The sequence below is a fragment of the Xenia sp. Carnegie-2017 genome, unplaced genomic scaffold, assembly GCF_021976095.1.
Source record: "Xenia sp. Carnegie-2017 unplaced genomic scaffold, XeniaSp_v1 HiC_scaffold_23, whole genome shotgun sequence".
In the NCBI taxonomy this organism is placed as follows: Eukaryota; Metazoa; Cnidaria; class Anthozoa; order Malacalcyonacea; family Xeniidae; genus Xenia; species Xenia sp. Carnegie-2017.
In genome coordinates this window covers 17,860,042-17,883,412 of record NW_025813486.1, presented here as the reverse complement: position 1 = coordinate 17,883,412, position 23,371 = coordinate 17,860,042, and the positions used below count along the sequence as shown (strand labels likewise).

Sequence of the window (23,371 nt, the reverse complement as noted above, 5' to 3'; positions counted from 1 at the left end):
ATAAATAATTTTTAACACAATCCGGAGAAACTTGTCTTATGTATACATATTTATAAACTGTACGTCCTGTGTCCCAAGTGCAGGAGTCACCATTGCACTTTAGCGTGCGTAGTTTGAGCACTCTCGGATTGTGTAGAGAGTCTCATAAACAGACGTTCATCGTTTTCGTATTAAGCAAAGCTCACCTTTAAAGGTTTGAGCACTGTGGTGACTCTACAATACAATCCATACAATGTGTAATTATGCGTTCTGTGACCCAAGTGCAGGAGTCACCATATTACTATGGTGATAGCCGGGAGGGCACATTGTATATACACTTTGTGTATATATATATATATATATATATATATATATATAAGTTTGAAAATTTGTAATCCAAGCATTGAATATATAAAAGATAAACGTTTCTCCGGATTTTTAAATGATTTTTATTGAGCTTTCGACTCGTTGCTTCGAGCCTTCATCAGAATGAGGATATTTATTTACACGTGGTTTTAGCTTGGAGACGTTTAGAGCGTCTAATTGGATTAGTGGGTGGATTAATGTGATTGGATGGGGTGAAATGCGTTGCCATGGGTTTTGGTGTGTTGTTAATATGGTTGGTGTTAATAATATTAGAGTGTAGTGTTTTAGTTTTGGTGTTGTTTGTAGTTTTTTTGTTCTTTTTCTTTAGTTGTGAGTATATGATGGGTATGTCGATATGTCTGTTTATTGTGTCGTTGTCTTCACTGTACCAAGCTTCTTTAAATTCGCGTGCGTGTTTAGTCTGTGTGCGTCCGAGTACTTTAGTTTCTGTCCAGTCGAATGTGTGGTTGTTTCCGTGGGTATGTTCTGCCGGTAGTGAGTTCGGATCTTGTCGTTTTATGGCGTTTTTGTGTTCTGTGAGTCTTGTTTCAATTTTCTTAGATGTTTGTCCTATGTATTGTTTTGAACAGTCTTTACATGGTATCATGTAGATCGCGTCAGTTGTATCATGAATTGTTGTTTTGTCTTTATGTTTGGTGAAACATGATTTGAGTTTTTGTGTAGGTTTGTGGGCGACGTTAATATTAAATGGTCGAAGAAGTCTGGCAGTCATTTCTGATGTTCCGTTTATGTATGGTAATGTGACGATTTTTACTGTTTCGTCCGGTTTTTTGTTGCTTTTGTCGGTTTGTGTTTTGTTTTGTATTTTGTATATAGTTTTGTTTATGAAGTTTCTAGGGTAGTTGTTTTTAATAAATGTGGAGTATAAGTAGTTGCGTTCTGTTTTTTTTGGCTTCTTCCGTATTACAATGAGTGTTTATCCTGTTGAAAAGTGTTCGAATGCAGCTTATTTTGTGTTGTGTTGGATGATTGCTGTTGAAATCGAGTATTTGGTCTGTGTGGGTGGTTTTGCGGTATACTTGTGTGTTTAGTGTACCGTCATCAGTTCTGGTTAGTAGGATGTCGAGGAAGGTAAGTTGTTTGTCGTGTTCTTCGTCTTTAGTAAAGGTAATGTTCTTTGTGGTATTGTTTATGGTGTGTAGGATTTGTTCAGTTTTGTCTTTCTTGACTATGGCAAAGATGTCGTCGACATATCTTTTCCATAGTCTGATGTTTGTGTTGTTTGTGACTGATTGTGTTTCGAGGTGTTGCATGACAGCTTCTGCGAGGAAGGTGGATAGTGGTGATCCCATTGGTGTGCCTGAAATTTGTCTGTAGTATGTGTTTTGGAAGGTGAATTCAGTGGAGAGGCAAAGGTTGAGTAAGTCTAGGATGTCATTTTTGTCTAGTTGTGTTGTAGCTTGCAGGGGCGGATCTAGAGTATGTCAAATCCGTCGCTCGACTGATGTTTGAAATTCAAAAATTACCTATTCATATTAGTTAAAATTCATTAATTATTCTTACTTTCTTATCGCATTTACTTCGTGATAAAAATCCAGCTTTATTTATTATTGAAAACTAATGACTAATCCAATGAATATCTCCTTGGTAACCAGATCAGTTGAATTTTAATTGACCTGGAATAACCGACTGATAATCGGAGTGGCTTGACTGGTTCGACGGATAAAGGAGTCTATCAACGACAAAAACGCTTATTTTATTGGTCAATGGCCAGATCAGTGGACAGTCTGGAATGGTCTCGACTGATAATAAGGGTGGCCGGACGTATAAGGAGTCCAATTGCTATCTTACAATTGGTTCATTTGAATTTTTGTTTTATTGTGATTGGTTTGACGGATTTCGACTGATAGCCAACTGAACTAACATAGTCAAGCGTGGTGTCTGGAATGCGAGATAGATCATCACATTGTGATTCACTTTAGCGTGGTTTGTAAAATCTGTTTCATACTATTTATTTGGAAAATCGTTTACAAACTACAATGTTAAATATTGATATGTATGCTGCTGTTCAGACTGCAATTTCGCAAGAGAATGATAAATCTCTGAATGAATTGAAATTGCGTTTGAATGAGGAATATTGTGGGGCGACTAAAATGCCGAGAGCGGAATTCTTATCATTGCTTTTGAAAGGCGAAACATCATTGAGCAGAGAGTTCTCAGCAGAAATTTACATCCCCAAAATCGTACGTAAGCAACACGAGGACAAAGGAAATGTATGCATGGCCTTAAGGTATCCAACCATTAATATCAATTTATGCGACTATGAGATGTGGTTTTTGTCTATTGACTGTTGTATGAATTTTAATGAAGCAGATTTCATTTTGTGCAGTGTATACTGAAGATCTACGGCTTGGGCTTTTAATTTTATTATAAATATTGGCATAAATTCAGCGAATAGTGAATTTATATTTGAACTTTGAATTATCTTCTACATGTAACTACGTAGCTATGTTAGATATTTCCTGGCCAGTTAGTTAAATTTTTGTTGGATAACTTATAGGAACACGACTTTTTTATCCAATTTAGATCAGAAGTATCTGGCAACTGTCTCTACAGTTCAGTTTCATTGCTTTTGGCAGGTGATAACAGTTTATTGCATATTTTGAGGCAGTTAACATCACTTGAGCTGTTTTTGAATGCTACTTTTTACTGCCAACATCCTTTATTTTCCTCAATTGTTGAACAGCATAAAGAATTCAACAACACCTCAAAGAATATTTTACCTTTGGCAGTATCTCAAGACTGTCTAGATTCTGGTTTTGTAGGTGTTGATCTTGTCAAAAAGGAGGCCTTTTTGAATTGTCATGACCAAAAGTGGTCATCGTTTCTATGCATTTTAGCTCTTTCTTCTGTGTTGGAGACAAAAATTTTTACCTATTACCCAGATTGTGGAGAGAGGATTTGTCCGAGAAGAATGGTTAAAGAATCAGCCGATGCAATTCATCTTTTGTTTTGTTATAAAGGGGTAGTTAAATCAGATCAATGTTTCCAACCTAATCATTTTGTTCCTCTAGTTTTTTTTCCTAGCAAAACTAAAGGACAATTTCTGGTCCAACATGCCCAGTGCCTTCAAAAAAAGCAAAAGCAGAAAAAAAGTCAGGGAATATCAGTAAGTTTTTTCAAAAATGGAAAAACCAGAAATCATTACAAGTGAGGTTTCTTGTACTAGGGTTTCTGAACAAACCATTGAAGATTTACAGGTAAAGCCTAACTTTAGTCACAATTTTGATGTAGCTACCTACTACGAAAGAGCTAAAGGTTTGAAAATGTCTGATATTTGTGCTTATTAAAATATTTTTAAACCAGATGAAAATTACACTTTTCCTCCTTTAAGTGAGAACAATAAAAGGTCTTTTAAATATGAATGGCTCAAAGATTTTGCCTGGCTGTGTTATTCACCAAAGGAAGATGGTGCTTATTGCTTATCATGTGTTCTTTTTGGACATCAATTCCCCAGTAAATGCTCGAGAATAAGCAAGCTATTTCGTTCACCTTTTCGTTATTGGAATGATGCTGTAGGTACATTTAGGCGACATGCTGGAAATTGTAAGGGGGAAAAAATGGGACTGCATGCATTTACTTCTCCAATTTTGAATAATATACGATCTCAAATGTCAGGTGTAGCTCAACCCATTGAAAATATCTTAGATACTAACATAAAACTTGAAATTGAGCAAAATAGGAAAATTCTTAAACAAATTGTTGATACAGTTCTTTTTTGTGGAAGGCTTGGCATTGGATTACGAGGTCATTGTGATGATGCTCAATTTCACCCAGAGGTCGGTTGCTATTCAGTCAATGGCAATGTTGGTAATTTTGTTGAATCTTTAAATTTTAGAGTTAGAGCTGGTGATCAAACTTTGGAAAATCATTTGCTCAAATGTGGCAAGAATAAAAGTTATATTTCCAAGACCAGTCAAAACAAAATCATCAATTGTATTGGTCAGGTAATATCAGAAGATATTATAAACGAGATAAAAAAAAATAGATATTATTCTATCATTGCAGATGAAGCTGCTGATTCTTCTCACAAAGAGCAATTGTCCCTTGTTCTACGGTTTGTTGACTCTTCAATGAATGTTAAAGAAGAGTTCATGTGTTTCCTGCATTGCAAATGGGGGTTGAGTGGTCAACAACTTGCAAAGCTTATTTTAGAAACTCTAGAGAAATTTGCTTTACCCATTATGGATTGCAGGGGACAAGGTTATGATGGTGCAGGGGCAGTTTCTGGGCATATAAATGGTTTAGCAGCCCACATTTTAAGAACTAATCCTAAAGCTCTTTACACTCACTGTTACAGTCATCGACTAAATTTGTCTGTCTGTGACACTCTTTCTAACGTTGAAATTAATAACATGTTATCTGTTGTTTCTCAAGCTGCCAATTTTATCAACATATCACAGACACGCAACATACCCTTTGCTGAGCACGTTAAAAAGTCAGATGTTCAGACCAAGAAGGCAAAACTGGTAAGTCTTTGTAAAACCAGATGGGTTGAGCGAGTTGACAGTCTTGACACGTTTCAACAATTGTTTATTCCTTTAATCGACACTCTTCAGGACATGATAAACAATGTAAGTGGCGAGGTGAAGCCTTCTCTTGCTGCTGATGCTTCCCAGTTACTTTCATTAGTTACTCAATTTCATTTTATTGTTGCGCTAGTTATTACTAGAAATATTCTTGATGCTACTCTTCCAGTCACGCAATTGTTGCAGGGAAAAACTATTGATGTCATGGATGGTTTTCATTTGATAACCACTTTGAAGAATGATGTAGCCAACATGAGGAAAAGCGTTAATTTTTATCATAACACTTGGTATGAAGAGGCTTTAAAACTTGCTGAAGAGGTGAACGTTCAAGAAACAAAAAAGCGAATTGCTGGAAGACAAACTATGCGATCTAATCCTCCCAGTCAATCATTCAAAGAATATTATAAACTAACCATCACTATTCCGTTATTAGACCATCTTCAAACATCTTTGAGCACTAGGTTTAACTTGGATAGTGTTAATGTGTACCGCGGATTATCTATCGTTCCCGTCAAAATGATGACTCTGTCGGACAAAGGAAGTGATTGGAAAGAACAGTTTAAAAGTGTTGCAGAATTCTATTATGATGACTTGCCCAACCCCCTTGGTTTAGATGCTGAATTAAGGCAATGGCGTTTATACTGAGAAACGCACAATGGGCCTTTGCCAGAAAACATCGTCAAAACACTGAAGCATGTAACATTTCCAGGATTTGAAAATATTAAAGTTATTCTTCGCATTTTAGGTACACTACCAATCACCTCATGAGAATGTGAGAGATCAATTTCAGCACTGAGGAACCTAAAAACCTACCAAAGGAGCACTATGGTAGAGGAACGTTTAAATGGCCTGGCTTTAATGCGAATTCACCCAGAAATTATTCCTGGCATAGAAAGAGTGATCAATAAGTTTGCTGAAGGTAATACACGTTTGAAATTTGCTTAATGTGTTATGGCTACGTTACTGTAGAAATATTACTGACTTTGCAACTGGCTGCTTAATGCGCCGTTGCTGCAGAAATGCAAGACAGCACAACTGGCTGCTTAATGCGCCGTTGCTGCAGAAATGTCTTACAGCACAACTGGCTGCTTAATGCGCCGTTGCTGCAGAAATGTAAGACAGCACAACTGGCTGCTTAATGCGCCGTTGCTGCAGAAATGTCTTACAGCACAACTGGCTGCTTAATGCGCCGTTGCTGCAGAAATGTCTTACAGCACAACTGGCTGCTTAATGCGCCGTTGCTGCAGAAATGTCTTACAGCACAACTGGCTGCTTAATGCGCCGTTGCTGCTAAAACAAAGACTGTCCATGTCCGGAATCACATTATTGCTTTTCACTATGTGTTTCCTAGACATGCTGAAGAGCCCTGACATTGGGCGAAACGGTCTTAGCGTGTTTGTCCTCAATATTTTGTACGAAAAAATGAAAAACTGCGATTTAATTCACTTTGAACATTTGTTGTAAAGCTATTCCAAAACGCTGGAAATCGCATTTCTGGGACCCTAGGCTTCAACATTTTCCAGGGGAGGATGCCCTCGGACCCTATACGGCGTTTGCCGGTTTAGGACTGACGTTTGAAAAATCCTAGATCCGCCCCTGGTAGCTTGCCAAGTTTTGTCGTTTGTGAGTAGTTCGTTTGTAATTTGTTTGGCAATGTCTAGTGGTATGGATGTGAAGAGTGATGTCACGTCGTAGGATATCATGATTTCGTCTGGTCGTAGTTTAATGTTTTCAATACTGGCGAGGAAAATGGTGGCATTTCTGATGGTGTGAGGTGAATTTTTTTTTTTGACTAATGGATACAGAATGTTATAAAGATATTTTGAAAGTTCATACGCAGGTGATCCTGGAAGCGATACGATAGGTCGAAGTGGGTTGTTTTCTTTGTGGATTTTTGGTAGTCCGTAGAATTTGGCGGTGGATGCGTCATTGGGTCGGATTCTTCTGTAGTCGATTTCGTTTAGTTTCTTTTTGTCTTTTAGTTGTTTCAGTTTCTGGTTGATGCGTTTGGTGGTCATTTTGCCGGGGTCTGTGTGGAGACGTTCGTAGGTGGTGGTGTCTTGTAGGAGGGTTTTGGCTTTGTCGATGTTTTCTGATGTGTCCATGATAACTGTTTTGCGTCCTTTGTCAGCTCGTAATATGATTATTTGATCGTCGTTTTGTAGGTTTTTAATTGCTCGTAGTTCTTCGTAGCTTAGGGTGACAGGTGGTTTGTGGCAGAGGTTATTTGTGATTTTGTGACGAATGTCTTCTTTCGTTTGGTCTGTTAAGTTGGTGTACTTTAAAGCGGATTCCAGGACGGCAACGTAGTCAAGTTTGTTCGTGTCTTTAAAGTTGTAATTTAATCCTTTGTTTAAAATTTTAGTTTGTTGTTCGGTTAGTGGTTTGTTCGAGATGTTTGTGACAAATTCGTTTGTGCTGGGATGGAGTTGTTTGTAAGATCTGGATTCTTGTAATTTTCGATGAAGTTCGTGGTGTCGTTTTGTTCTGTTTTGCGGATGTTGCTTTTTTGATGGCTTCATTAACGTGCGCGTAAAAGAGTCATCAACATTGGAGCAGCTTCACTTCCTACACAAATGCAAACAACAACGAATCCTACCGAACAGCATCAACTATTGACCACCATTGAAAACAACTCACGCTCAACAAATTGCACAATCTAACGGCCGCCGTATGTTAAAAGTCCTCGAATCAGAGGCCCACAACCGCTTACGAATCTACCGTCATAAACTACAAGAACATCGAGAAACCGTAACAACACACACGACACAATCAGACGCCAAATCCATTAATGAAACCATCAAAAAAGAAACATCCGCATATAGAACAAAACGACACCACGAACTTCATCGAAAATTACAAGAATCCAGATCTTACAAACAACTCCATCCCAGCACAAACGAATTTGTCACAAACATCTCGAACAAAGCACTAACCGAACAGCAAATAAAAATTTTAAACAAAGGATTAAATTACAACTTTAAAGACGCGAACAAACTTGACTACGTTAACAGACCAAACGAAAGAAGGCATTCGTCACAAAATCACAAATAACCTCTGCCACAAACCACCTGTCACCCTAAGCTACGAAGAACTACGAGCAATTAAAAACCTACAAAACGACGACCAAATAATCATATTACGAGCTGACAAAGGACGCAAAACAGTTATCATGGACACATCAGAAAACATCGACAAAGCCAAAACCCTCCTACAAGACACCACCACCTACGAACGTCTCCACACAGACCCCAGCAAAATGACCACCAACCGCATCAACCAGAAACTGAAACAACTAAAAGACAAAAAGAAACTAAACGAAAGCGACTACAGAAGAATCCGACCCAATGACGCATCCACCGTCAAATTCTACGGACTACCAAAAATCCACAAAGAAAACAACCCACTTCGACCTATCGTATCGCTTCCAGGATCACCTGCGTATGAACTTTCAAAATATCTTTATAACATTCTGTATCCATTTGTCAAAAAAAAAATTCACCTCACACCATCAGAAATGCCACCATTTTCCTCGCCAGTATTGAAAACATTAAACTACGACCAGACGAAATCATGATATCCTACGACGTGACATCACTCTTCACATCCATACCACTAGACATTGCCAAACAAATTACAAACGAACTACTCACAAACGACAAAACTTGGCAAGCTACAACGCAACTAGACAAAAATGACATCCTAGACTTACTCAACCTTTGCCTCTCCACTGAGTTCACCTTCCAAAACACATACTACAGACAAATTTCAGGCACACCAATGGGATCACCACTATCCACCTTCCTCGCAGAAGCTGTCATGCAACACCTCGAAACACAATCAGTCACAAACAACACAAACATCAGACTATGGAAAAGATATGTCGACGACATCTTTGCCATAGTCAAGAAAGACAAAACTGAACAAATCCTACACACCATAAACGATACCACAAAGAACATTACCTTTACTAAAGACGAAGAACACGACAAACAACTTACCTTCCTCGACATCCTACCAACGAGAATAGATGACGGTACACTAAACACACAAGTATACCGCAAAACCACCCACACAGACCAAATACTCGATTTCAACAGCAATCATCCAACACAACACAAAATAAGCTGCATTCGAACACTTTTCAACAGGATAAACACTCATTGTAATACGGAAGAAGCCAAAAAAACAGAACGCAACTACTTATACTCCACATTTATTAAAAACAATTACCCTAGAAACTTCATAAACAAAACTATATACAAAATACAAAGCAAAACACAAACCGACAAAACAACAAAAACCGGACGAAACAGTAAAATCGTCACATTACCATACATAAACGGAACATCAGAAATGACTGCCAGACTTCTTCGACCATTTACTATTAACGTCGCCCACAAACCTACACAAAAACTCAAATCATGTTTCACCAAACATAAAGACAAAACAACAATTCATGATACAACTGACGCGATCTACATGATACCATGTAAAGACTGTTCAAAACAATACATAGGACAAACATCTAAGAAAATTGAAACAAGACTCACAGAACACAAAAACGCCATTAAACGACGAGATCCGAACTCACTACCGGCAGAACATACCCACGGAAACAACCACACATTCGACTGGACAGAAACTAATGTACTCGGACGCGCACAGACTAAACACGCACGCGAATTTAAAGAAGCTTGGTACAGTTAAGACAACGACACAATAAACAGACATATCGACATACCCATCATATACTCACAACTAAAGAAAAAGGACAAAAAACTACAAACAACACCAAAACTAAAACACTACACTCTAATACTATTAACACCAATCATATTAACAATACACCAAAACCCATGGCAACGCATTTCACCCCATCCAATCACATTAATCCATCCACTTATCCTATTAGACGCTCTAAACGTCTCCAAGCTAAAAGCACGTGTAAATAAATATCCTCATTCTGATGAAGGCTCGAAGCAACGAGTCGAAAGCTCAATAAAAATCATTTAAAATCCGGAGAAACTTTTTATCTTTTATGTATATATATATTTATATATTTATAATAGGATTTTGTGATAAAAGCTATCGCAAACAAAATCGCACGGATAGAGTGCTCAATGCAACGGCAGAGCGGTATAATTGAAAATAAAATAAACCACGAATTACTTCATAGGAATTTAGGTATTAATACGAAACAGTTCTGTATGGAATAAATTCCTATGAAGTAATTCGTGGTTTATTTTATTTTCAATTATTATATATTATATATTTATATATATATATATACATATGCGCCGAAAGAAAGCATGGCGCAAGAAAGGCAGCAGCTCAAACTTCGATGTAACATGGGTAGCTTTGACGGAGCGGGAAGATGCCAGTTGGTCGGCTCATTTCTACTCTCACAACTTCCTACCGACTACAGAAATAACATTGGATTATACCGCGACGATGGTCTTGGTGCATTCAATGCTCCCCCCAAGACGATTGAAAAAATCAAGAAAGTACTGTGCCGAATATTCAACGAAAACTACCTGAAATTAACCATTGAAGCAAATAAGAAATCCGTGAACCTCCTTGACATCACCTTTGATTTACGATCCTTTGATTTATGTATATATAATCAATCAATACACATTTTGTGGCGCACGAATTGTTACGATGAATTGGGAGAGTTATCGTTTGTTTATACAATTTAGCTAGCTAAGTGATTTTCTGGGCAGCCTATGATAACAGTGGCAAATTTACAAACATTTTAGTAAAAAAGTACAATAAAAGTAGTAAAAACGTACTTCTACTACAACTTACTTTCTCTTATGTCAATAAAGTTAACCACAATTTCCAACCACTTGCCAGTGGGAATTGCAACTGCAACACTACATCTTGTTTCAGTTTTGTATCCAAAAGGAAAGCCAGGTGAATGAATACGACCGACATTGTTTGAAATTGTATTGTTAGAACAAACACTGAACGCAGGCGGTAAATTATTACCTACAAATGACGAATGTGGAATTACAATATTAAAATTCAAACTTTTTTTAAAAAGTATATAATTTTAGTGACAAATAGTAAGAACTATCAACTTACTTTTTGTTGATTCAAATTTAAGACTAAAGCCTTTAGAAAGGCGATTCAAATAAGCGTTAAAAGTCAAAACCACAATATTGGTGTAAGGTGAAAATGTCATGGATTTCGTGCTGGTACAAAATTGCTTTGAAGTTCCACCAGATATAGTGAGAGAATCGATGCATCTTGTTTGATTATCTGTAAAAAATTTTAAACGATTACTATTTTGCTAAAAGCGTAATTGCCATGGTAAATGGCCTGAAACCCAAGATTTATTTCATTTATAATGATCCAACTAAAAGAAACTTAAAGGCTCATTTCATAACACAAACATTTTATTATTTCACTAAATCTCGCATTTCAGTGGTGTCCTTCTATTCTACTTTTACTACAACATACTAAAATAAAGGTTTTTCTAAAATCAAAGCTTAGAAAAAGGAATTGGTCAAGAAAAATGATGACGCCATAATATTTTATTCATAAAGAACGTAGCAATTGTTTTTTACATTTTTAAAGTAGCTTATAAAAGCACAAAGACAAATAGTTACTCCAGTGAAAAACATTACAGTATCATGCCAACAAAATTTGTTTTGATGTCTATTCTAAAAGTGTAAAATTAAACAGTAAGAAACTAAAGCGCATGGTATGTAAACAAAAATTTTATAGATTTATTTTTAGTTCATTTAGCGAGAACTTGATTTCCTATTTATCTCGGCTGAGCCGCAAGATGATGATGATGATGATTTTTTGGGTCAGTAAAAATTTCAAGACGAACATCAAAAAATGATTTGAACACATCTGGAAAGAAGAAGGGTAGAGGAATTCTTGGTTAAAGAAGACATGGCAGCAATGGGAAGTTTTAAGTAATAAATCCGTGTTCTGCAATAAGCAACAAAAAATTGACCCTTCCCTAACTCTCAATCTTGTAAAACTGGCTATTGCCGATATATTAGTATCGGAACTTAGTTTAGAAATGAATTTTGCCAAGAGTAATTTTACGGTGATGATATTTTGAAATTATTGTCGGTTGAATTTGAAATAGAATTGAAATATCACGCTGTGAATTCTAGCCCTTTTTTTTCATATATTGAGTTAAAAATCAAGCATGTAACATTAAAATGCGTTTTTTTTATATATATGCCTTCAACATATTTGTGTAAAGGAAACAAGTATTAGCATGCTCCTGTAGCCAAAGAGCGCAAAACGGGTTTTTTATAGCCAAATGGCTTTCCATACAGTGGTTTGTAGCATGAATAATTAAATATTTTCTATCAAGGCTTTATTTTTTAAAGTAACAAAGAAACATCATATTTAGCTTATTCATATACTTACCCTGTACAAAGTAGTCGAGAGAAATATGAGAAAAAGTAAAGTTGAACACTCTATTAAGTGGTTGCCTGATCGTCAACGAACAACGTTTGTAGAAGTAGTTATTTGGTAACACAATATGACCTTTAGACTGCGTTATAGTTCTTGTTCGACAAATGTTGATTGGGATACCAAAACCTGTAGAAATTATAATAAAGTGATGATGGGAACTTTGCATTAAAAACTAAAAAGCTATGTCATATTCTCAACAGTAGAAAAGCTTTTGTGCTTGTGACAAATAAAAGTAATTAAAATTATAATTACAATCTTATATTTACAAGTATTTAAAATAGTAGTAAATGAAAACAATATAGAGCCATGAAGCTGCATTGTTACAAATAAAACTTATAAATTGAATCTACTAATGAGTAAAAAGCACAAGTTTTTTCATTGTTTCCCTAGAAGTCTTATCATGTGCTTTAGCTGTTGCTTCTTTACGCAGATGATACAACCTTATTTTACAGTTACACTTGGAAAAGGTTTTTATTAAACAAAAAATGTGATTGTCAGTCACAAAGGTGTCAACCATGTGACTGTTAAAGTCTATAAAGATCTTTGACGTATTTATTTGTAATAATACAGCTTTAACAATAACATCACAAATTCCATAGCATTGAGGAAGGTTTGAATAGTAAAATTTTTCGTTCTCTGAAAGCATTTCTCTGTTTCTTCACAAACAGATATAACACTCTGTGTTGTCTTGAACAAACTGCCTCTGTATTTATGTTTTAGAAAAATTCACGGTGCTTGGTGTCCAGCTGAACTAAGTGCCTGACAGCAAGGCATGCATAGTGTTTTCTTTTCTGCATTTTTTTCATTTTAACCAGCTATATATTAAATTGATGTCTTCTTGAATTTAGACAGGTTCCAACCATTAGGAATTGCATATTTATGATCGCAAAATGATATTCTTTCTGCCAGGCCATATTTCCGAATGAGTCCTGCATTTGTGATGGTGACATCTTCTTTGTTCATGTTACAGTCTCATACATGATATGAAGGATTGATGTTGGGTCTATTTTTTTAACAATTGCCTTTATCACCTTCAATTGCACTCCTCAATAAGAGACTCTTATAAGCTACTGTTAACTGCAGTGCTGTGGGATTGTTATTGAAGTCTCTAGCAGTTTGAATGGCACTAAAAAAAAGTTCCAAATAATCCTGTCTGTATTTGAACAAGCATTTAACATTTTCAATCACTACAAGAAATTTAACAAAGCCTGTTTTACGTTTTGTCTAGTATTTCGGAACGCCAGTTGCATATTTCAAACTTTTCAAGTAGTTTTACACGAAGTGTTGCTTGCCAATGGTTTACGACTGTTCAGGATGTGATACAATTTATCTATGTTACGAATGAATTGTACTGTTTCTTCTCATCCTTGGAACTGTGGTAACTTGAGAGTGTTAGTGCAATGTTTAATGACATTGGCAACGCTTGTACTCAGTGCTTCTGCTGCTAAATTAACTTTTATCTTTTATTGTTGTAATCTGATATGAGTAAGCTTCAATTTGTTTTCTAAACGTAAACCCCAATCAGCTTGAAGTTTTTGGCGCTCTACAATGAAATTCCAGGAGATTTGATTACCATTTATTTACTTCAATATGCCAAATGATCCAAGAGTCTTTCTAAGAAGTTTTGACATGCGGCATACAATCAAGAAGATTTAAATCTTTTTAATTTTATGAACTGGATGAGTAAAGTAGCATTTCGGACTTTTAATGTTAAGACATGCAGCAAGTTCCTGCAGCATTGTGAAATGACATGAGGGGCTATCACAAGTAAGATAGACAACCCCAATACAAACATCTCAAAGCTTCTTGATACAGACTTGTACAGGATCGGCTCGTTCTTTACCATTGGAAACATCAATAAAAAGTGGTCACAGGGAAGTTTACATGATCCATTAACTGCAACAGCTTTTAAGACAAGAGCGGCTTTTGCAACTGGTAAAGTATCATTGTCTTTTATAACATTGCCAACATCAACATATCCGTTGAATTTCTTACAATCCTAAGAAACATGTTTACCGATAGCCATTTCATCCAACATGAGAGAGCAAAGAACATTTTGAGTTCTTTTAACTACTTCTTCACCCTAGAGTAAGTGCTTGAAAAATTGAAATAAAGGCTCTGTGAAACCAGGTTCTGCTGGATTTTTCGCATACCATTTACGAACTTGAACCTGATGAGGAAGTGTCAAATTACATGTTTTACTAACATACTCATACGCCTTGGAAAAATAAAACTCAAGTTGATTTTTAAACGGCGCTCTTTTTGTTGTAATATTTTCAGCTTCTTTTTCAATGATATCACATTTGCTCTGGCCTTGTGCAGTTCTCGTTGAAGCTTCCTTGGGGATTCCTGAACTGCACGACTTTAGTCATGGTGATCATTTGATAATGATGAAATTATGTTTAAACAAGCCTGTGCAAAATCTGCTAAGCGATTTGTCGGTGGTTTTTGCTCTTTGACTTTAGATAAAATTTGTTTCCTAATTGTTTAAATATTTAAAAAATTCACTTGTTTTGGGTGCTGTTTGAAATAGGTAGTTCATTGTAATAAATTATGGATTATTAAATTACGTGTGTCATAATTAAAATACCTATTATAGTAACATTTTTTGAAAAATTATCAGGTAATATCAGAGATCCCACCAAATCCTCTGGGTAACATCGACTGCAACTATTAATTAGTCAATGTATGAGTACTTTAAATTTAGGTCAACCTTTTTCAAATGCTTTGGCATAGTTTTGAATTCTGTTGGAATTGCATCTTCTTTTAGCATAACCTTTTAGCTAGTTTTATGTTTCTCTTCAAAGTGGTCAGAGCAGATACTTGAGTGGCTGGTTCCATACAGTCTTCCCTGTGCATGTTTTGGATCCATTTTGCATTTTTTGTTTTATGAGAAACCAAAAGAGGAGAAACCAAAACTATCATTGACGAATGAAATATTCTTTATTGTTTTGGTTTAAGTCCAAATTCATCATCCGAACTGCCATCACTATCACTACGAGAAATGTTGGCTTTCCTTTTCGTTTGCTACAGGCAAAAGCTGAGCAATTCGTGCCTAATTTTCCCATTCCCTTGATTATGTATCTACTTTTTTCCCTATGTTTACAGCCTTTTCATATTGAATTTTCATGCAGAATATTAAAATTTTGGAATGAGATTTGAAAATTGTTCATTTAGTTACTCATCACGAAGACAAAATGAGAAAATGGCACTGCTCATAAAGCATAAAACAGGTGAAATATATTCTATTTTAATCAACTACGAATAAATGCAATTTTGAACCGTCGTTATAAATCTACAATTCTATCTTGTCGTCAGTCCCTGTCATGAAGAGTCTCATTAGATGCGTATGCGTATTTGTTGACCTGTGCTGAAAATTTACAAAGTGTGAGTTTATCGAGTAGAAAACCCTTTTAAATCCAATACATCCATTTTATATAGAGATTATGAAGGAAAATAAAAGCATAAACAGAAAAGTAAGTATCATAAGTTGTAAAGTTTTTTATCTAGGACCAAAATTGTGTTCATATTTCACAATATTTTAACGAATTTCAACCGACATAGAATATGAACATGTGGCGGGCGAAGCGGTCATTCAGCTCGGAGAGACATCGGAACCGCCAAATAGATAGCCTAGAGACTGTGCTTAAGAAGACGCCAGACATTCATAAGTCTATAGCCAACATTAAAGTTACGATGTGCAAAATGGGCCAGATAATTAAACATATACTTGCTAAAAAGCCTGCTAAAAGGCGAAAACCTAACGGTCAGTCGGAAACGACAGTCAACAGAGTATGACAATGACTCTAACACTAAGCTAGACTCAGAAACATCCTCTGGGAGGAATAGAGGCAAGCGACAACGTTGCATTAAGTCTCCTGATGCTATAAGCATTGCTAGCGATAGCGAGGACAAGCTAGCAAAACTTGTGGGCACTGCTGGCAAGAATACCGACGGTGAGATAACAAAAATGCTGGGAAATGAGCCCAAAGCGCAAGAACATGATTTCTTAGACGACTTCACAAAAACGTCTGTCAGATGAGGAAAGCACAGGCCCTTAAGTAACATAAAATTTGGAAACATAGTGTTAAAACGATAGGGCAAACAAATGAACCCGAAAGATTAAAGCAAATCCTTGAGAAATATGCACGTCTGGAAAACTGCCCAGGAATGTGGGGCAAGAAGATTAACCCAGAGATATGGCAACTGTTAAGTTCAAATAAACAGAAGGCAAATATACAAATTCTCAACGCACAACAAACAATACCAGAGATATTGCAAACATGCAATTGTAAAATTGCATGTTTGCAATTTTATAAACAACAAACTCGTTTGTGGTTACAGTCTGTAGAAGCGAAAACTGTTAGGCATTTGCAAACTTAGTAGATGCCAGATCGTTGATGGCAAATGCACAAAATAATTTATTATTGGTGCAAAAATATCAGATAAAACTTTCAATCAAAGAGGAATATTGGAGGACCTTACAGATAGCAAATTACTTTGTGAAAATGACTTGGCAAAAAGTCTAAGAGTTAAAAGAGACAAGTCACATCAGCTCCTCCGTGAGAAGTGGAAATAACAGAACGCACTCTACTGGCAAAAAACCAATTCCTTCTTACAAGAAGAGGCAATTTTAAACTAACAATTTTTTTAGTGGCAAAGCCAACAGAGGAAGCAGCGAAGAAAAAAATCTCAATGGAAAAGAGGACTAGAGAAAAAATCATAGAGACTTTAAATGTAGTCAAAAATTCTATGAGTTTGAAAAATTTGTACCTGAAATTTAAAATCATCTACAGAATTCATCCAAAAATTTCAGAGTGGGGAGAGTTGCACAGCATTCCCGCATGTACTGAAATATTATCTCACATAACAGGAGTTACAATCAAATATTATCAAATCAAATGCACTGAGGAACCAGCGCAGCATAAGCTACGCCTATAAAAATTTCTCCCGCGTGAATGCTTCTTGCTTGACGAGGAGATACTAAAGTTAATTAAAAGGGGTGTATTACAGAAAAGTGCATTATGAAAGTGGACAAATCCTTTCTACCATATTTTTATGACCTAAATTATACCCCAATGGGTCACATTGCCTTATCCTAAAATTGAGTGCTTTTAACGAGTTAGTGGTCTATCAACATTTTAAGATGAGCTCTATTCACATTGTCACCAATCTAGTAACATAAAATACATAAAATTGTTTTATGGCATTACAGGACTTAAAAGATGTCTTCTAATCTATACCTATAAGGGAATCGAATAAAAAATTTTACGATCGTCATGGCATGAAGAAATTTTTACTTTGCATTCTTTTCAAATGGGATTTCATGTGGACACATTTCGTTAGTGCATATTGATGACTGCTATCTTCAAGGCAAACATTTGAGAAATGTGTCCTTAACATCACTGATACGTTCATATTATATGAAAAACATGGATTTATCACAAATACTACCAAATCCTGTCTAATTCCATCACAGGAAATCATTATCCTAGTGTTTCTTATTAACTCGGTCACAAAGACCATAAGGCTAACTGCTAAAAGGGCCACGGCTTTGAGGAATGTTTGCAAAGCGTTACTAGATGGAACTAAACCACGATCAATAAAAGTGTTTGCCAGTGTCGTTGAGAAAATAGTAGCAAGCTTTCCAAGGGTAATGTACGGGCCCTTGCGGTATAGAGAAGTAGAAAGAGATAAAACTAAAGACTTGAAATATTCAAAAGGCTAATTTAAAGGAAATAAGGTTAAACAAGTTCCAAAAGGGGCTTTTTAAAGGAGCACGAGTTTTCAGTTGAGTTATGTCAAGTTTCTCTCAGTCTCAGCTAAGGATATTTAAAAAATAAGTAAACTTTCTTTACACATTTGTAACAGTGGACCTAAAAATTTTTAGTGAAAGTTTTATATTTATTTTGTTTATGTTAAAGTTTCAACTTTGCGTTCTTAGCTCGCAGCTTGCAAAAAACAAATGAAAAACTAATGTAAAATGAAGGAACGTAAAATGTGAAACCATTGTACTCTGTATTTTGCTTGTTTAAAACTGAAACAGACACTGAACTTTTGCCCATTTTTCATGACTGAAAAATAATTAAAACCTTTGCAAGAGTAGTTAAATTAATTAGGTGTTTGTTTGAATTAACAGTGAGACATGAAGTTGTTGTTACAGCTTGAGGTAGCATGAACGAATAATCAAACATCTACCTGTATAATTAAGGACTCTGAAGGTTAGTAAAAACCCAGATCTGCTGCTTGTCGAATAAGAGGAACGAAAACTGACATTAACTTTGTTGTTGTTGAAGAAAAGTGGACGTCCATTTACAAACGATTTTCCACATGTAGAAGTTGAAGTTCGTCCATCAGTGATTAACAACTCATCAAGAACACAACCAAATGGATCTGGCAAGAAAAAAATTAAGAGATTAACTGGATAACAGTGGAAAAAATGGTTAACTCCAAACCGATGATATTAGGCAAAAAATCATAAAACAAACATATTACCCGTAATTCAAGAAATTTTAAAGAAGCAAGCTATTTTAATAAAATTACTTCTTCAACTCAATATAAATATGAATATCACTTGACTGATAAAAGTAAAAGCTAAATAACAGCATAGGCGATCCAATAAATGACTTACCTAGCTAAATTGTATAAACGAACGATAACTCTCCTCAATTCATCGTATCAGACCATGCGCCGCAAACTTTGTATTAATTGAGTATGTATATATAATATATAATATATTTACCAATATATTATATATCAAATATACATTTATATTTTTCTTCTTTTTATTTAATTAATTATTTTGATAAGTATATGATGTATATATGTATTGATAAGAAGAAGAAAATACACAAAAACTACAATTTCATTCTGAACAGCCTGGTTCGTGATTTCTCACACTTCTTACCTATTGACATACCCATCATATACTCACAACTAAAGAAAAATGACAAAAAAACTGCAAACAACACAAAAACTACAACATTACACTCTAATAATATTAACACCGATCATATTAAAAGTACACAAAAAACCCATGGCAACGCATCCCACCCCATTTAATCACATTAATTCACCCGCTAATCCAATTAGACGTTCTAAGCGTCTACCAGCTAAAAGCAAATGTAAATTATAATTTCCTCATTCTGATCAAGGCTCGAAGCAACGAGTCGAAAGCTCAATAAATAATTTTTAACACAATCCGGAGAAACTTTCATGTTTTATGTATACATATATATAAACTGTACGTCCTGTGTTCCAAGTGCAGGAGTCAGCATTGCACTTTGGTGATAGCCGGGAGGGCACATTGTAAATACACTTTGTATATTACGCTCACTGCGCGTGCGTTGTTTGAGCACTGTCGGATTGTGTAGAGAGTCTCATATGGAGACGTTCACCGTGTTTGCGATATGCAAAGCTCACCTTTATAGGCTTGAGCACTAAGTTGACTGCACAATACAATCCATACAATGTGTAACCGTACGTCCTGTGTCCCAAGTGCAGGAGTCACCATTTTACTATGGTGATAGCAGGGAGGGCACATTGTATATACACTTTGTATATGTATATATATATATATATACATATGCGCCGAAAGAAAGCATGGCACAAGAAAGGCAGCAGCTCAAACTTCGACGTAACAATGGGAAGCTTTGACGGAGCGGAAACATGCCAGTTGTTCGGCTCATTTCAACTCTCACCACTTCCTTCCGACTACAGCAACAACATTGGTTTATACCGCGACGATGGTATCGGTGCATTCAATGCTCCTCGCAAGACGATTGAATAAGTCAAGGTCAAGAAAGTACTGTGCCGAATATTCAACGAAATCCACCTGAAATTAACCATTGAAGCAAATAAGAAATCCGTGAACTTCCTTGACATCACCTTTGATTTACGATTCGACTCCTTTAAGCCATACAACAAACCTGGAAACATTTCTCAATACATAAACATTCACATCAACCACCCCCCATCTATCCTACGCAGAATCCCGGAAACCATCAACCAGCGGCTCTCAAGAATCTCATCCAACAAACAATCATTCGACTCAAGCATACACCAATACCAAGAAGCACTAACAAAAAGCGGCTTTAACTACAAATTACAATACAACCCACAAGCCACACGAAAGTCACAAAACAGAAGTAGAAACATCACATGGTACAACCCACCATACAACTCCAATGTCCACACAGACATCGGACACAAGTTCCTTAACACAATCAACAGGTCTTTTCCAAAAAACCATCCACTCAGCAAAATCTTTAACAGAAACACACTTAAGCTAAGTTACAGTTGCATGCCAAACATCGATACAATAATTTCTGCACGCAATAAGACCGTTTTAACCAAAGAAGAAACGATGAAAAACGCCACCACAGACAGAAAATGCAAATGCCAGAAGAAAGAGGAATGCCCACTAAAAGGAGAATACCAAACCAAAGGGGTAGTCTACCAAGCCACAGTCACCAACACACTAACCAAACACAAAGAAACCTACATCGGTCTAACGGAAAACACTTTTAAAACATGCTACTTGAACCACATGAGCTCATTCCAAAATAAATCGAAACAACACTCCACAGAGCTCAGACATTTCAGAAAACATTCATACGACATTCCACCGCAGAGGTCATGGGTTCAAATCCCGTTGAGTCACCTGAATTTTAAGGCTCCTGAGACGATTGCTTAAATTGTCCAACAAAGTGCGAAGATCATATCTTCATTTAATTCAAACACCACACTGCATAAAACATTTATACGACATTCCTTTCACGAGAAAACATGAGCCCAACAATATTGACCTGCTCACCACTGTGTGACTTCATAGCTCAGTTGGTCAGAGCACTGCACCGGCACCGCAGAGGTCATGGGTTCGAATCCCGTTGAGTCACCTGAATTTTAAGGCTCCTGAGACGATTGCTTAAATTGTCCAACAAAGTGCGAAGATCATATCTTCATTTAATTCATTTAATTTAGTTTTGTTTTTGTCGGCAGTTGCATGTTTTTGTAAGTGTCTTTTTGTTCGCGGTGTTGTCGTTAGTTTTGTCTGATGTTCTCAGTATATGTTTGTTATGGTTGTTGATTATTTCTTCGATATTGTTCATGCAGCTGTAGCTGAGTTTGATGGTGTTACGGTTGAATATTTTCCTGAGTTTATGGTCTATGGGGAAGTGTTTGTCGATTAATGAAAGGAATCTGTGGCCAATGTTCGTGTAGACGTTTTTGCTGAATGGAGGGTTGTACCAAAGTATATTTTGTCGAAGTCTGTTTTTCCGTTTGGTAGTAGCGTCTGAGTCGAATTTTAGTGTGTATCGGTATCCGTTTTCGTCGAGTGCTTTTTGGTATGGTGCAGTTATTTGGTCAAATGATGCTTTGTCGGATGATAGTGAAGATAGACGTTTGTTGATGGCGTCGGGTATGTTCTTCGTTATGGTTGGTGGATGGTTGCTTTCGCTGTGGACGTATTGCAGAGAAGTGTTGGGTTTTGTGTAAGGGCGATATGAAAAATTGTTAAGATTGAAGGTGATGTCAAGGAAGTTGATGATTTTTTTGTTTGCTTCAATAGTTATGCGTAGTCCATTGTTATTGAATATCCGGCATATTTCCTTTTTAATGTTCTCTGTTTCTCGTGGTGTGGTGTTTGAAATGGCAAGTCCGTCGTCTCGATAAAGTCCTTTGTCTGTTGTGGTGTTTTGTAGTTGAAAAAGGAGGTAGTTTCCTACGAGTTTGCATGTCTCAGCTCCGTCGAAGCGACCCATTGTGACGTCGAATGTTGAGTTATATTTCTTTTGCCAGTGTTGTTGGTTGTGTATAAGGAATGAATTCTTAGCGTGTATAATAATGTTTTTTTCGGCGTTTGTGATGTTGTCGTAGGTTGAGGCAAAATCCAGTGCTTTGTTTAGTAGGTCTTGATTAATGGATGGATAAAAGTCTACGATGTCGAAGGATATGAAGGTGACGTTTTTTTTTGTGTTTGATAGATTTGAACCACTGGATCACAGATGATGAGTTTTTCCATTGGTTGTATGAGGTTGTTTTTAGGATGTTGCTGTTAATTCTGTCCAGTATTTTCTTGCTAATTTTACCAACTTCAGATTTTGTTGGGTTGATAAGTCGGCAGGTTGGTTTATTAGTAAAGTTTGGTTTATGGTCTTTGAGTGTTATGAATGCATTTTTATGGGCAGTGGCTTCTACTCTGTCAGATATACCCAGTCGTGATGTGATATTTTTGTCTTCGGTGTGGATGGCTTTTATTGTGTCATCGTTTGATTTCTTGTATGATTTTGTGATGTTTTGTTCAAGGAGGTCGTAGTATGTTGGCTTGTCTAGTTTGTAGAAATTTGTTGTTTTGTCGGCAGCGATTAGTAGCTTCGTTTCGTGTTTCATGGTACTGGTGTGGTCTTTCATTTTGTTAAGGAATGTGCTGTTCACGTCTTTAAACTTTATTGATTGTATCATTTTCGTCATGTCTTTCTCGAAATCGTTTAGGTCGTCGATCCGGTGGAGGGTTTTTAGTACTCTTGAAGCCATAGGTATCTTTATAATCGGTGGTAGTATTCGGGTTAAGGAAGAAGTAAGCTTTCCAACGCATATTACGAAGGAAGGTCTCAGATTTTTCAATAAGTCGTTGTAAGTATTCATTCGGTGATGGTAGAGGAATGTTCTTGATGCTGTAGTTGAAGTTGAATTTCTCCATTGCGGATTATCGTAGAGTGCTCAACAAAAATTTATCAATACACTAACTTCCGTCATCTTGTATATATATTTTAAGCATTTAAGTATTTTATTCATTAAATCCCCTGAAGAGTGAGCAATCACGAAACAGGCTTGTCGGGATGAATCTGTAGTTTTGTGATTTTTCTCAACACCACTACACATATTTACGCTCTGCTCTCGGGCATCGAGCACTGTTTTATACGGAAAATCATAAATTATAAACTTCCTATTACGCTCCAAGATAAATTTTTGTTGAGCACTCTACGATAATCACCTTGACATCACCTTCAATCTTAACAATTTTT

At 36.3% G+C, this 23,371-nt stretch overlaps 2 protein-coding genes across 2 annotated transcripts in view; one reads left to right on the top strand and one right to left on the bottom strand.

Annotated features, from left to right (window-relative positions):
• The window catches only part of LOC124449545, a 132,109-nt gene that overhangs the window by 10,296 nt on the left and 98,442 nt on the right, over positions 1-23,371 (bottom strand). The window contains exons 50-53 of the mRNA XM_047000481.1: positions 18,543-18,737; positions 12,297-12,470; positions 10,986-11,162; positions 10,707-10,889 (exon numbers count right to left, since the gene is read on the bottom strand). Coding sequence (XP_046856437.1) covers positions 10,707-10,889; positions 10,986-11,162; positions 12,297-12,470; positions 18,543-18,737 — 729 coding nt within the window. The remainder of the gene's footprint in view (positions 1-10,706; positions 10,890-10,985; positions 11,163-12,296; positions 12,471-18,542; positions 18,738-23,371) is intronic.
• Positions 3,942-4,944, top strand: LOC124449547 (zinc finger MYM-type protein 1-like). Its single transcript, XM_047000483.1, has 2 exons — positions 3,942-4,423; positions 4,744-4,944. Exons 1-2 carry the CDS (start codon positions 3,978-3,980, stop codon positions 4,790-4,792), a joined length of 495 nt encoding a protein of 164 aa, XP_046856439.1. The 5' UTR covers positions 3,942-3,977; the 3' UTR covers positions 4,793-4,944.

Excerpts from the sequence above, each read along its gene's own strand:
- LOC124449547 (XM_047000483.1), top strand. The coding sequence starts at position 3,978 with ATGTCAGGTGTAGCTCAACCCATTGAAAATATCTTAGATACTAACATA. Across the intron at positions 4,424-4,743 it reads CAATTGTCCCTTGTTCTACG|CTGCCAATTTTATCAACATA; the intron begins GTTTGTTGACTC and ends TTGTTTCTCAAG.